Source organism: Lacerta agilis, chromosome 8 (assembly GCF_009819535.1).
Source record: "Lacerta agilis isolate rLacAgi1 chromosome 8, rLacAgi1.pri, whole genome shotgun sequence".
Taxonomy (NCBI): domain Eukaryota; kingdom Metazoa; phylum Chordata; class Lepidosauria; order Squamata; family Lacertidae; genus Lacerta; species Lacerta agilis.
In genome coordinates, this window is record NC_046319.1 from 79,348,057 (window position 1) to 79,361,593 (window position 13,537).

The 13,537-nt window shown below is 46.6% G+C and overlaps 1 protein-coding gene across 2 annotated transcripts in view; it reads left to right on the forward strand.

The window, feature by feature from the left end:
* Positions 1-13,537, forward strand: part of LOC117051818 (zinc finger protein 850-like) — an 87,183-nt gene that overhangs the window by 10,791 nt on the left and 62,855 nt on the right. Inside the window, exons 1-2 of one of the 2 annotated variants that reach the window (XM_033158503.1) lie at positions 10,151-10,188; positions 10,642-10,768. In XM_033158503.1, coding sequence (XP_033014394.1) covers positions 10,735-10,768 — 34 coding nt within the window. In that variant the 5' untranslated portion in view covers positions 10,151-10,188; positions 10,642-10,734. Of the gene's footprint in view, positions 1-10,150; positions 10,189-10,641; positions 10,769-13,537 lie in introns of those variants that run through there. The other variant, XM_033158502.1, reaches the window with a different exon arrangement.

The window sequence follows — 13,537 nt, forward strand, 5'->3', positions numbered from 1 at the left end:
GAAAGCAGGTGAGAGAGACTTTCCTCTGGATACTCCCAAGGGGCTCCGACCTTGAGGGAGAGTATCCCCCAATTCTCTACTCATTTGGTCATCCTTTTTTTGGAAAGCATCCGAGGAATGATATCCGATACCCCTAAAGTGTTGGTGTCCTTTGCCATTCCACTTCTAATCTAATTCTTTTGAATGCTTGTTGCTCTTGCAGGGGAAGGATCAGTTTCCAGAAATGGGTTCGGATTCGTCTCGGGTAGAGAGAACTCCGTTGGACTCCAGAGAAAGGCCACTGGGTAAGGAGGAAGGAGTTTTTTCTCCATTTAATCACATTTTGTGGATTTTTGAAACTAATCCGTGAATTATTCTCATCTTTTGGTGGAGGCCACAAGGGTCCAAGAACCCAGAGGAAGAGAGATGTGTTTTTTCAGAACTAATATGAGAAATGGGTACAAGCCTCCACATTGACGTGGCTACTCTTACTTTTTGGAAGGCCCACCTGTAGTTTTCCCTCTGAGTGAAGCATGCACCTACCTTTTTCTCTCGTAGGAGATAGAACGATGCCAGCAAGACCTGTTTGTCCATCTTTTCTTGGTGGCAAAGGGGAAGCTGCCCCTGTGGAACCAGAGCAGGTAGGAGGAAGGAGCCATGTGGGGAAAGAGGAGGTCATGGGTGGGTTGGACACAGAGGAATGGTGGGAAAGAAGGGTTGGATGCTCAAAAAGGCTTCTAAGCAGTTTACACACCATACCAAACAGTGGCCAGGATTCACACCATCATTCGCACAAGGGGGCTTTCCCCCTCTCATCCCCCTGTCATTGCCCCCCTGCGCACCTTGAAGGTGTCTATGGGGCATCAGGACGGTCATCCCCACCCGGTAAGAGCAGCACACAGGGAAAGAAGAAAGGGGATCCTTCCATGTGGAAAATGGGGATGTGTCCAGAATGAAATGTGCAGAACAAGAATCCCATTGAAACATACCATCAGTTCAGAGGCAGAAGACAACAGAGCAATGTGTAAGAGTCCACCTTGATGTTGTCAAAGAGGACAACCTTTCCTTTTTTCTTTTAGGGTCCAGTGTGCTTTGAAGATGTAGCTGTCCATTTCACAGACGAGGAGTGGTCACTGCTGGATCCTGACCAGAGAGCTCTCCATAAGGAAGTCATGGAGGAGAATGGTGGGATCTTGGACTCTCTGGGTAAGGCTTCCTCTTGGATCATCCAATATTCTTTGAAATTCAAAACATTATGGGAGGAACCTCTGATTTTTCAATGGGGCGCAACAGCAGCACCCACAGCACTTCGGATTCTAACACTGCCACAGCAAGCCTTGTTTGGACTGCTTTCCCTGTCAATATTCTTCCTAACTTTCTGCCTTTTCGAAGCATGAAACCCAGCCAGATGTGCACGTTATAAATAATAAAATTATTACAGTGGTGCCCCGCTAGACGAAAATAATTCGTTCTACGAATTTTTTCATCTAGCGGTTTTGTCGTCTAGCGAAGCAGCAATGACAGCTGCGCTCCGCTAAACGAAAAAAAAAGACGAAAATTTTTCATCTTGCGAAGCAGCCCCATTGACTTTTTTGTCTTGCGAGGCATTCGTCTAGCAGGGCACCACTGTACAATTATTATTATTATCATGCCTATCCCCCTCCATAATGGCCCCCCACTTGCTCTTGAAGGGCTGGCCTGTATTCATCCCCACAGCCTCGCATCAGGACCCCTTCATCAGGGGGCAGCAGCACAGGAAGGGCCTCCAGAGGAGGAGGAGGAGGAAGGCTGACCCCTCTCCTTCCCCTCATAGGGCCAGGGCTGACAGAGACGCAGGGTGCTGTGCAGGGGGAAAGGAGCTCAGCCAAAGAGCCTCTGGGGGAGATAAGATACCCCCCCTCCGTATTTTTTTCAGGCTCCTCTAAACTGCACAAGGCCTTCTTCAATGCAGGCTTCAAAGTGATTCAGGAAGTTCAAGTAGCTTCTGTCAGATTTTTTGTTTCTGTTCTTGCTTTTTTCTGTCCTTGCTTGACTAAAGAGACGGGCGACATTGGAGATGGCACAGATCCCATGATTGGGCCAAACAAAATCCATCCCAAAAAATAACCGGGCTTTTTGAATCTCAGACAGTGAACCCTGTAGGAAGACCTCACATCTAACCCCCTTTAGTTATTCCTGGGTCCCAAGCATTAATTAGCACTGCTCCATGATTTGGGGCTCCATTGCTTCCTGAGGCTCCAATCTGTTTCTCTCTCAGTTGCAGGTGGTGATGAATTGGAGCAGAAGAAAGAGGGAGACCACGACAGAATCCACACAGTGGGGAAGTCACATCCATATTCCGAGTGCAGAGAGAAGAGAGGACGAATTCCCACCCGTCTCAAGGTCAAAGGCCTGCAGGATTGGTCAGCCTGCTGGCGGAATCCCACCAATCACACAGGGGCTGAGCTCCTGCAGCCAACCAGAAGCCGCGCCAGCGTTGCTGCCCGTCGAGAGGGATCCACGGCTTCTGATTCGCTGCAGGAGTTTCCTGCAGCCAACCAGAAGCCGCGCAAGCGGAACATACAGTGCAGTATACAAATGTCCAACAGTCAAAACCCCATCATGGCTCCCCCAGCAAGAAGAAAGAAATATGAAGCCAGTTTCAAAATTAAAGTTGTAAACTTTGCCATGGAACATAATAACTGCGCTGCTGCAAGGCAATACGGAGTAACAGAAAAGATGGTTCGGGACTGGAAAGCAAATGAAATAGCGTTAAAGGGCATGCCAAGGGGTAAGTGTGCATTAAGAAGAGGCAGACCACATTGGCCAGAACTCGAAAAACATGTAGCAGACATGGTGAATGAGCATCGCCAAAACGGTTATGTAGTGACACGAAATGAAATACGTTTGTTTGCACTTCAGTGGGCCAAATCTAACCCAGATCACAGCAACGGATTTAAGGCCACTGTATCCTGGTGTACTAGATTAATGAGAAGGCATAATATGATATGGTACTGAGGCAAAAGACAAAAATTGCCCCCAAAATCACGTGCAGATCTTGATAGCAAAGTAGATAGTTTCCATCAATACGTAATACTGCAGCGCACTAAACATGGCTATGCGTTAAGTAGTATTGGAAATATGGATGAAACTCCAATGAATTTTGATATGATTGCAAATAAAACTGTCCATCAAAAAGGTGAAAAAACAATTTTAATTAAAACAACAGGACATGAGAAGTCCAGTTTTACAGTGGTACTAGGATGCACAGCTGATGGCGCCAAACTGAAACCAATGATTATTTTTAAAAGGAAAACAATGCCAAAACTCAAGTTCCCTGTTGGTTGTTTTGTACATGTGAATGAAAACGGCAGGATGCATGAAGAAGGGGTAAAGCTATGGCTTGATAATGTATGGAGCAGGCGACCAGGTGGACTTATTCAAAAACGTAGACTACTGGTGTGGGATACGTTCAGGGCTCATTTAACTCCCAGAACCAAGCAAAGGCTTAGAATCATAGAATCCTAGAGTTGGAAGAGACCACAAGGGCCATCCAGTCCAACCCCCTGCCAAGCAGGAAACACCATCAAAGCATTTGTGACAGATGGCTGTCAAGCCTCCGCTTAAAGACCTCCAAAGAAGGAGACTCCACCACACTCCTTGGCAGCAAATTCCACTGTCGGACAGCTCTTACTGTCAGGAAGTTCTTCCTAATGTTTAGGTGGAATCTTCTTTCTTGTAGTTTGAATCCATTGCCCCATGTCCGCTTCTCTGGAGCAGCAGAAAACAAGACTTCTCTGGAGCAGCTTGCAAGACTAAACACAGATGCGGCAGTTATCCCTGCAGGATTGACATCGTTGGTACAGCCATTGGATATGTGCCTAAACAAGCCATTTAAAGATCACATTCGAGAACAGTGGAATGAATGGTTAGTGGCAAAAAGTCATTCACAAAAGCAGGAAACATGTGTGCTCCACAGTTGGATGTTTTGTGCAAGTCTGTAATAAAAGCCTGGAATGATATTGATGCAGAAACAGTAATCAAGTCTTTCAAGAAGTGTGGCATATCCAATTCATTAGATGGTATGGAGGACAACTACTTGTTGCAAGATGAAGAGGAGGCCGAAGCTGAGACCACACCATCAGATACGGAATTCAATCCATACAATGACTGCCTTACAAATGTACCACAAGATATCATTGATGGACTTATGATATCAGATGACAAAGAGGAGGATTTTGAAGGCTTTTAAAGGGAAACTGTCACGCCAGCAAAACCTGTAAAAATACCGTAGCTTGCAGTTATGATGGGCGTTGCTAACTCGCCAGGGACTGGCCCGGCACTTGCTCTCTATTGTTTGTTATCTTCCTCCTATCATCATCAGTTCCAGTTTGGTTGACAGCTTAGAAAACAAACAAAATTAGGGAAAGTTTAATCCACTTTCACTGTTTTATGTTTACATGTTTGATGACAAACAGCCTTATGTTTTGTAAGTGACAGTTTTCCTGCTAAGTACCTGCGTGTCATAAGCATTTGAATTAAAATGACCATATTGAAATCAAATTTGATGTTTTTTAAATTTTTATTTGGTGTGCGTTGGAAGAGGGGTAGTCTTATATGGCGAGTATATCCCAAACTCTATATTTTAACTGGAAAAGTTGGGGGTCGTCTTATACGCCCAGTCGTCTTATATGCCGGAAAATACGTATATGTAAGTTTATCTAGAGCTTCCACATATCACAAGAAGAGTTGTCTTTATTTGGGAAAGTAGCAAATATCACCTTGCCGACAAAGGTCCGTATAGTTAAAACTATGGTTTTCCCAGTAGTAATGTATGGAAGTGACAGCTGGACCATAAAGAAGACTGATTGCTGAAGAATGGATGCTTTTGAATTATGGTGCTGGAGGAGACTCTTGAGAGTCCCATGGACTGCAAGAAGATCAAACCTATCCATTCTCAAAGAAATCAGCCCTGAGTGCTCACTGGAAGGACAGATCCTGAAGCTGAGGCTCCAGTACTTTGGCCACCTCATGAGAAGAGAAGACTCCCTAGAAAAGACCCTGATGTTGGGAAAGATGGAGGGCACAAGGAGAAGGGGACGACAGAGGATGAGATGGTTGGACAGTGTTCTCAAAGCAACTAGCATTAGTTTGGCCAAACTGCGAGAGGCAGTGAAGGATAGGCGTGCCTGGCGTGCTCTGGTCCATGGAGTCACGAAGAGTCGGACAAGACTTAACAACAACAAGCAACTATCACAAGGAAAATGCTTTATTAGGAAGAAAACATAAGAGAGTAAGGCCGAAGGAAATGGGGTTGGGAAGAGGCTGGTGCGGTTTTAAGGCAGTGTTTGACCTCAGAGTTCAGGTCTCAGTCCCTTCAGGGTGCTGTTGGCATCCAAAGGAAAGCCAGGCTGGTGCCCGGAGAGCTTGGCGAGGAAAAGGCCCCCCAGGAGGATGTCCTTGCAGAGCCTCTCCCCCTCCGGACCTTCCGTGCTCCTCCTGCTTCTGTTTCCAAGGGAGGGGACAGCTCAGAAGCCAGCCCAGAGGGTCCCCCAAAGGAGACCCCCGTGCGTGCACGCCATGCTTTGCAGAGGGAGAGAGGGGAGCTGGGAGTGCAAAGGGTTAAAAGGAACTGAGCTGGATTCCTAGAGAGGACTGCAAGTGCTGCCTCGGTGGCGCCTTCTGGGATCCGGAGAGTCTCCCTTCTCTTCCCGCTTAGGTTGCCTTGGGGAGATGGGGGAGTCCCCGGGCTGCAGGGGAGGGTGCAGGGCAGCCACGAGGGTCCCCCAAAGAAGACCCCTCTGGCTGCGTGGCTCCTGAGAGAGAGAAAAGGGAGCCTGGGGAGCTCCGCTTTGCAAGGGTTCAAAGGAACAGCGCAGAAGGCCAGCCACGAAGACATCCTTCTTAGGGACCCCCAAAGTCATCTAGCCCAACCCCCGGCCACGCAGGAATCTCTTGCCCAACGTGGAGCTCGAACCCAAGGCCCTGAGATCAGAGAGACTCGTGTTCTATCAATTCTTCTGCCTTATTCTGGTTGATTTCTGCAATTCACGTGGCTCCTCCTGGGCTCCTGAGAGAGAGAATGTGAGCTTGGTTTGCTCCACCTTGCAAGGGTTAAAAGGAACTGAGCTGCATTGCTAGAGAGGACAGGAAATAAAGGGAGGGACGAGGTCCTCCCGAGCAAAAGCCCCTCCCCCTTTCCCAGGTTCCTCCCTGCAAGAGGGGGAAGGGGGTTTTCGTTTCCTCTGCAGGAGCTGCCTCAGTTTCCCTTCAGAGACCTGGTGAGTTTCCTCTCTTTTCTGCCTTAGGGTGCATTGGGGAGAAGTGGGGCGGGGGGTGTCCCAGGGCTGCAGGGGGCGGGTCCATGGGGAGCCTGCTCAGCTCCTGCAGGGGGATCCCCAAGAGGTTCGGCCCCCCCCCTTCCCCTCTGCAAAACCAGAGATTCTGCAGGTAGAAGGAGGTCTGCAACTCTCTTCTTCCTTAGCAAGCCCCTTGCTCTTTTGGGGAGGGGGGGCACTGAGTCAGGAAGAAAAGGGCATGGAAAGGAATCCCAATAGGACTGAGGAATCAGTCACATCCATTAGCCCAGGTGGAAACATTTGGGGTTGAACTAAAATCTTGTCCTCTATGACAAAGTCCTTCCATGTCACAGTGTGCAGTCCTTTAGAGGAGGATGAGGCCAATTCAGGGGGGAGCAGAGGGCTAGCCATGGCTCCTGGCCCCCAAAGTTGGAGGCAGCCATGCTTCTGAATGCCAGCTGCTGGGAAGTGCAGGGGGAGAGAGAGTTGCCCTTGGGCTGCAGCCCTGCTGGTGGGCTGCCCAAAAGAGGCTCCAGGTTGGCCTCAGTGAGAACAGGAGGCTGGACTGTCTTCACCCAAAAGGAAAGTAGAGTCCATCCTGGTTGTAACAGAATAAAGGATGCAAGGAGGGAGCTGCATGGACTGGGTGGGCACAGAGGAATGGTGAGGGGAAGCAGCTGGGGAACCCCCAAGGGAAGGCAGCTCTTTGCCAGGGGAGGGGTTTGGGGGGCAATGATGAGTGGTGAGAGGAAGAAGACTGGGAGGAGGAGGAATCTGAAGCTGAAGAGGTAACGGGGCTTAGTGAGGAGAGGGAATCTGTGGTAGAGAGCAATCTAGACTCAGAGGCAGGAGCACGCCAAGAGGCCAAGAGGTAGGGATGATTCTGGCTGGTGAAGAGGAATAGGGGTCTCCCCTCCTCCTGTTACAAGTTCCTCCCCCCACCAATCATCACAATCAATTACTTGATCTTCACCCAAAATTCCCATGGCAGATTAAAACAGTAAATCACAATATTAAGAAGAGTACAAATCTAATTACAATCACAGAAAGAAGGTAAATCTCTTTTTTTTAACACTGTCCTTTGGCCCAACCAAAAGTTACTTGCTCCCACCCACCTGTTCTTTGGCCAGGTGAAGTTCTGGTCCTTAGGTGCCTGACCAGGTAAAGATGTGGCCCTGAAAATAAAGAAAGAGGGATCCACCCCAGGAGTCTTGAGAATGTGGGAGATTGCAAGTGCTGGAACATGGGGCAGAAGCAGGAAAGAAATGTGCCCTGACATTTGGGGGTGGGAGGGACCCCCACCATTGCCTTGGGTCCCAGTTACACTTAGTACAGATGACTCACTCATCCATTCAAAGCTCAGTCTGAGTTGTGGTGCAATCCAGCCCTGGTTCCTAGCAAGACTCATCCTTGCTTGCCCAGAGAACTTTTCTTTTCACCTGACTGTGTATTAATTTTATATTAGAAACATATATTTGCTTTTTAGGATTTGGTAAAACCTCTCATTAGGACAGGCAGAACTTGGCAGAAGACGTAGGGAATTCCTTCGATTTCTTGGAGGTGTCCAGAGAACAGAGATGGAAGAGCAAGAGTCAGCTGGGCCTGAAGCAGGAAGACTTCATTCCATCCAAACTCTTAGCCATGGAGGATTCTGGGGGAAGTCTGTCCAAAGGATCCTGGGTGAGGAGGACACCCTCCGCTCAGATGTGCAGAGCCAGCATCTCGGGCGGCTTTGCTACCAGGAGGCCAAAGAACCCCGAGAGGTTTGCAGCCGACTCTACCACCTTTGCCGTCAGTGGCTGAAACCAGAAACCCACACGAAAGCTGAGATGCTGGACCTGGTGATCTTGGAGCAGTTCCTGGCTGTCCTTCCCCCAGAGATGGAGAGCTGGGTGAAGGAATGTGGAGCGGAGACCAGTTCCCAGGCGGTGGCCCTGGCCGAAGGTTTCCTCCTGAGTCAGGCAGAGGAGAGAAAGCAGGTGAGAGAGACTTTCCTCTGGATACTCCCAAGGGGCTCCGAACTTGAGGGAGAGTATCCCCCAATTCTCTACTCATTTTGTCATCCTTTTTTTGGAAAGCATCCGAGGAATGATATCCGATACCCCTAAAGTGTTGGTGTCCTTTGCCATTCCACTTCTGATTCTTTTGAATGCTTGTTACTCTTGCAGGGGAAGGATCAGTTTCCAGAAATGGGTCTGGATTCCTCTGAGGTAGAGAGAACTCCGTTGGACTCCAGAGACAGGCCACTGGGTAAGGAGGAAGGAGTTTTTTCTCCATTTAATCACACTTTGTGGATTTTTGAAACTAATCCGTGAATTATTCTCATCTTTTGGTGGTGGTCACAGGGGTCCAAGAGCCCAGAGGAGGGGTGGTGTATTTTTGCACAACTAATCTGTGAAATGGGTACAAGCCTCCACATTGATGTGGCTACTCTTACTTTCCTTTTTAAAATCATCTTTATTAATTTTCCAATAAAAACAGCCAGTTAACATATAATCCAATTAAAAACAATAAACTAAAATAAAACCAAATTACAGTCCAAATTATGAATTATTAATTTTTCTGGGATCCCTACAGTCTGGACCTCTGAAGTATATTTCCTATAGTTCCTATAGTTCTCCTATAGTTCCTGCTTTCTTCTGTTGTTCTTACATTTTCCACATTCCGATCTTAACACTTTAAAATTTTCTGTCCCTGGTTATTGAATTCTCAATCATGTCAGAAATCATAAATCCTTTCATCCATCAAGTACAGCTTTATTTGTATGTATATATGTATTTCCACTGTCTATTTGTCAGCCCAGCTTTTCCTTACTTCATTCCAATCTTCCAATCCAGGCTGGTGTCCAAATCTATCAATTAAAAGTTATTGAAGCCCTAATTTCCACGTCGTTTGTTGAGCACACTGTTTGCAATATTGCAATGTAAAGGAACTGTATTCCACAGATATAAGTCATTAGGCGATCAATTGGCTTTCCTGAGGATCACACAGTCCCCCTCCCCTGCGGGCCCTAGAGGGGGGACTGCTAGATATCCATTAAGCCTTCTCTCTCCCTCATAATGAAGAAATTCGGCAAACAGATGCCCATATGTTATCCCAAATTGTTATCTCAAATCATTATAAAGTCCACTAGAAGATATTTCCAACTTTCCTCAAAGAAGGGAAGAATTCTCGTTATTCCATGCTGCGTCATATTTGCATGCGACATCTTATTTCTTCTTTTATCCTTATCACGTCTTTCAAGTCTAAGGAAAGCTGCATAATTATGTACTTAATTATAAATAGAAGTCCATCTGTACTTTTCCAAAAAACAAGCACACAAATTGAGTTCCTTAATGAGGCTTGGCGTAGAAAAACCATTCTAGATATTAAGAAGAAAACAAAGAACGTACCAATCACCTCCGTAAATCCAAACACCATGATGAAAATCTCTTTGAAATCCAAACTTAAACACCAGGGACTGTGCAGTTCTGCAGGTTTTTTCCTCAGTCTCCTTCAGTCCAGACTATGTCTGCTTATTGTCCAAATCTAATTATTTTATCAAACAGATATTCCCGGTTATGGGAGTGACTTCGGAGAGTGCCAGCTGTGTCACGCTCTGGGACCCAGCGCCCTGCCACTTGCATCTTATTGCAAGTGGGCAATCTCAGGCAATCCGCGGATCATCGAGACAGTCCTCCCCCATCCTGGGGAGTCTGCCAGGGCCAATTACCCTGAATTATACTGACCCTGAATTATCAGCACGGCTGAGGTCTGATCATATCAGAGTCAGCCATTAACCACTGCTGGAAACAGGAAGCCCCTACTCTTACTTTTGTGAAGGCCCACCTGTAGTTTTCCTTCTGAGTGAAGCATGCACATACCTTTTTCTCTCGTAGGAGACGGGAATGATGCCAGCGAAGAGGACGCTGCCCCTGTGGAACCAGAGCAGGTAGGAGGAAGGAGCCATGTGGGGAAAGAGGATGTCATGGGCTGGTTGGACACAGAGGAATGGTGGGAGGAACCGCCAAGGAAAGAAGGGTTGGATGCTCAAATAGGCTTCTAAGCAGTTTACACACCATACCAAACAGTGGCCAGGATTCACCCCATCAGTCGCAATTGGGGGCTTTCCCCCTCTCATCCCCCTGTCATTGCCCACCTGCGCACCTTGAAGGTGTCTATAGGGCATCAGGAGGGTCCTCCCCACCCGGCAAGAACAGCACAAAGGGAAAGAAGAAAGGGGATCGTTCCATGTGGCAAATGGAAATGTTTCCAGAATGAAATGTGCAGAAGAAGAATCCCATTGAAACATAACATCAATCAAGAGGCAGAAGACAACAGAGCAGAAGTGTAACAGTTCACCTTGATGTTGTATAAGAGGAAAACCTTTCCCTTTTTCTTTTAGGGTCCAGTTTGCTTTGAAGATGTAGCTGTCCATTTCGCAGATGAAGAGTGGGCGTTGCTGGATCCTGACCAGAGAGCTCTGCACAAAGAAGTCATGGAGGAGAATCGTGGGATCTTGGACTCTCTCGGTAAGGCTTCCTCTTGGATCATCCTATCTGCTTTGAAATTCAAGACATATCTCTATGGGAGGAACCTCTGATTTTTCAATGGGGCTCAACAGCAGCACCCACAGCACTTGGGATTCTAACACTCCCACAGCAAGCCTTGTTTGGAAGACTGTTGACTACTTTCCCTGTCAATATTCTTTTTCCAGTTCTGCCATTTCAAAGCATGAAACCCATCCAGATGGGCGGGTTATAAATAATAAGATTATTACAATAATTTTTATCATTATCATCATGGCCAGATGCAGAGGAGGAGGAGAAGGAAAGTTGACCCCTCTCCTTCCCCTCATAGGGCCAGGGACACCAGAGGTGCAGGGTGCTGAGCAGGGGGAAAGGAGCTCAGCCAAAGAGCCTCTGGGAGACATAAGATACCCCTCCGTATTTTTTTCAGGTTCCTCTAAACTGCACAAGGCCTTCTTCAATGTAGGTTCAAAGTGATTCAGGAAGTTCAGGTCAGATTTGTTGTTTCTGTTCTTGTTCCTTTTGGCCTTGGTTGACTAAAGAGACGGGTGACATTAGACATTGCACAGATCCCATGATTGGGCCAAACAAGATCCATCCCAGAAAATAACCAGGCTTTATGAATCTCAGGCAGTGAACCCTGTAGGAAGACCTCACATCTAAATCTCTTTAGTTATTCCTGGGTCACAAGCATTAATTAGCACTGCTCCATGATTTGGGGCTCCATTTCTTCCTGAGGCTGTAATCCGTTTCCCTCTCAGTTGCAGGTGGTGATGAATTGGAGCTGAACAACAAGGGAGACCACGACAAAATCCACACAGCGGGGAAGCCATATCCATATTCCGAGTGCAGAGAGAGCTTCAGTCAGAGCTCCCATTCCACTTCAAATCAAAGAAGTCCCATTGAGAAGAAACCCTATAAGTGCCAAGAGTGTGGAAAGACCTTCAGTCAGAGAAAGACGCTCCCTGTTCATCAGAGAATTCATACAGGGGAAAAACCCTATCACTGCTTGGAATGTGATAAGAGATTCAGAATAAAATGCCATCTCACTGTCCATCAGAGAATTCATACAGGGGAGAAACCCTATCAGTGCTTGGAATGTGGCAAGAGATTCAATAGAAAAAACCACTTTACTGTCCATCAGAGACTTCATACAGGGGAGAAACCTTATCAGTGCTTGGAATGTGGAAAGAAATTCATTCAGAAGGCCAAACTCACGATCCATGAAAGAATTCACAGCGAGGTGAAACTATATAAGTGCTTGGAATGTGGAAAGAGATTCATTGAAAAGGCCAAACTCAAGATCCATCAAAGAATTCATACAGGGGAGAAACCCTATCAGTGCTTGGAATGTGGAAAGAGATTCATTGAGAAGGCCAGACTCACGATCCATGAAAGAATTCACAACGAGGTGAAACCACATCATTGCCAAGAATGTGGAAAGAGCTTCATTGACAGACGTCAGCTCACTGTCCATCAGAGAAGTCATACAGGGGAGAAGCCATATCAATGTTTCGAATGTGGAAAGAGCTTCATTGACAGACACCAGCTCACTGTCCATCAGAGAAGTCATACAGGGGAGAAACCCTATCAGTGCTTGGAATGTGGAAGAGACTTCATTGAGAGATGCAGGCTCACTGTCCATCAGAGGATTCATTCGGGAGAAAAGCCGTATCAGTGCTTGGAATGTGGAAAGAAATTCACCCAGAGTGCCCATCTCACAACCCATCGCAGAATTCATACAGGAGAGAAACCCTATCAGTGCTTGGAATGTGGAAAGAGATTCATTGAGAAAGCCAAACTCAAGATCCATCAAAGAAATCACAGCAAGAATTTCAGTGCCAAGAATATGTAAAGAGCTTCAGTCACAGGGCCGGCCTCGCTTCCCATGAAAGAACTCACATTGGGGGCAAATTATAGTAGTGACTTTATACAGATTTAATTTTAGGAGACTTCAGTTAATATGACGGGAGGATTGCCGCTGGGTTCTTCGCCACATTTGGTGACCCATAGTAATTCCTAGTACATAAGCAGAACTGTGACCTGCAAGTTCTTGGCCAAGGTGTTTAATGCCTTCATCATATTTTCCTTTCTCTTGGCAGATCAAGATGAACAGGTGACAGCAAAGGTTGCAAGCTTTTTAGCTGGGTCAATTAGAATAAGATCTATTTTGACTATTGACTCAAAACCCTACATTGTACCTTATTTTATATAACAGACTTTTTATTTTTATTCTTTGTATATCGTATTGTTGTTTTATTGGTATGGCCGGTGGCTGGTGCAAATGAAGATTTATTCATTCATTGAATATTTTCTTCCCGTCATGCCTGGGGTGAGGGATCAGAGTGATTTGGCGACACTGATGAGGTCGCTGTCCCTGCTGAGCTTTCCTAGGAAGGACTTGGTGTAAAAATTGTGAACGTTGATTGAATATTAGATATTATAGATTTTGATTCTATTCAAAGTGTCCTAGTATTAATTGCATTTAGCCTTTTCGATAGAATGTATTAAAGCTTGATTATTGTGTGCCTGCATTTTGTAATCCTCATGCCACCCTCCTGCAGTGTGTAAAGCTCTGGTGTGTAAAGCCTTATGTGACCCTAGAAGGGCAGGTGATGTTTTGAGAAAGACGGAGGAGTTGAGCTAGCATCCGTGTGAGAACTCACATATCTCCTCAAAGGTCCTTGACATCTTTTGGTACCAGGGAAGTAAGATATGGGATTGAAATGTCAACAGTCCCATGGAAGTCCTGGTTGCCATGGGCATGGTATC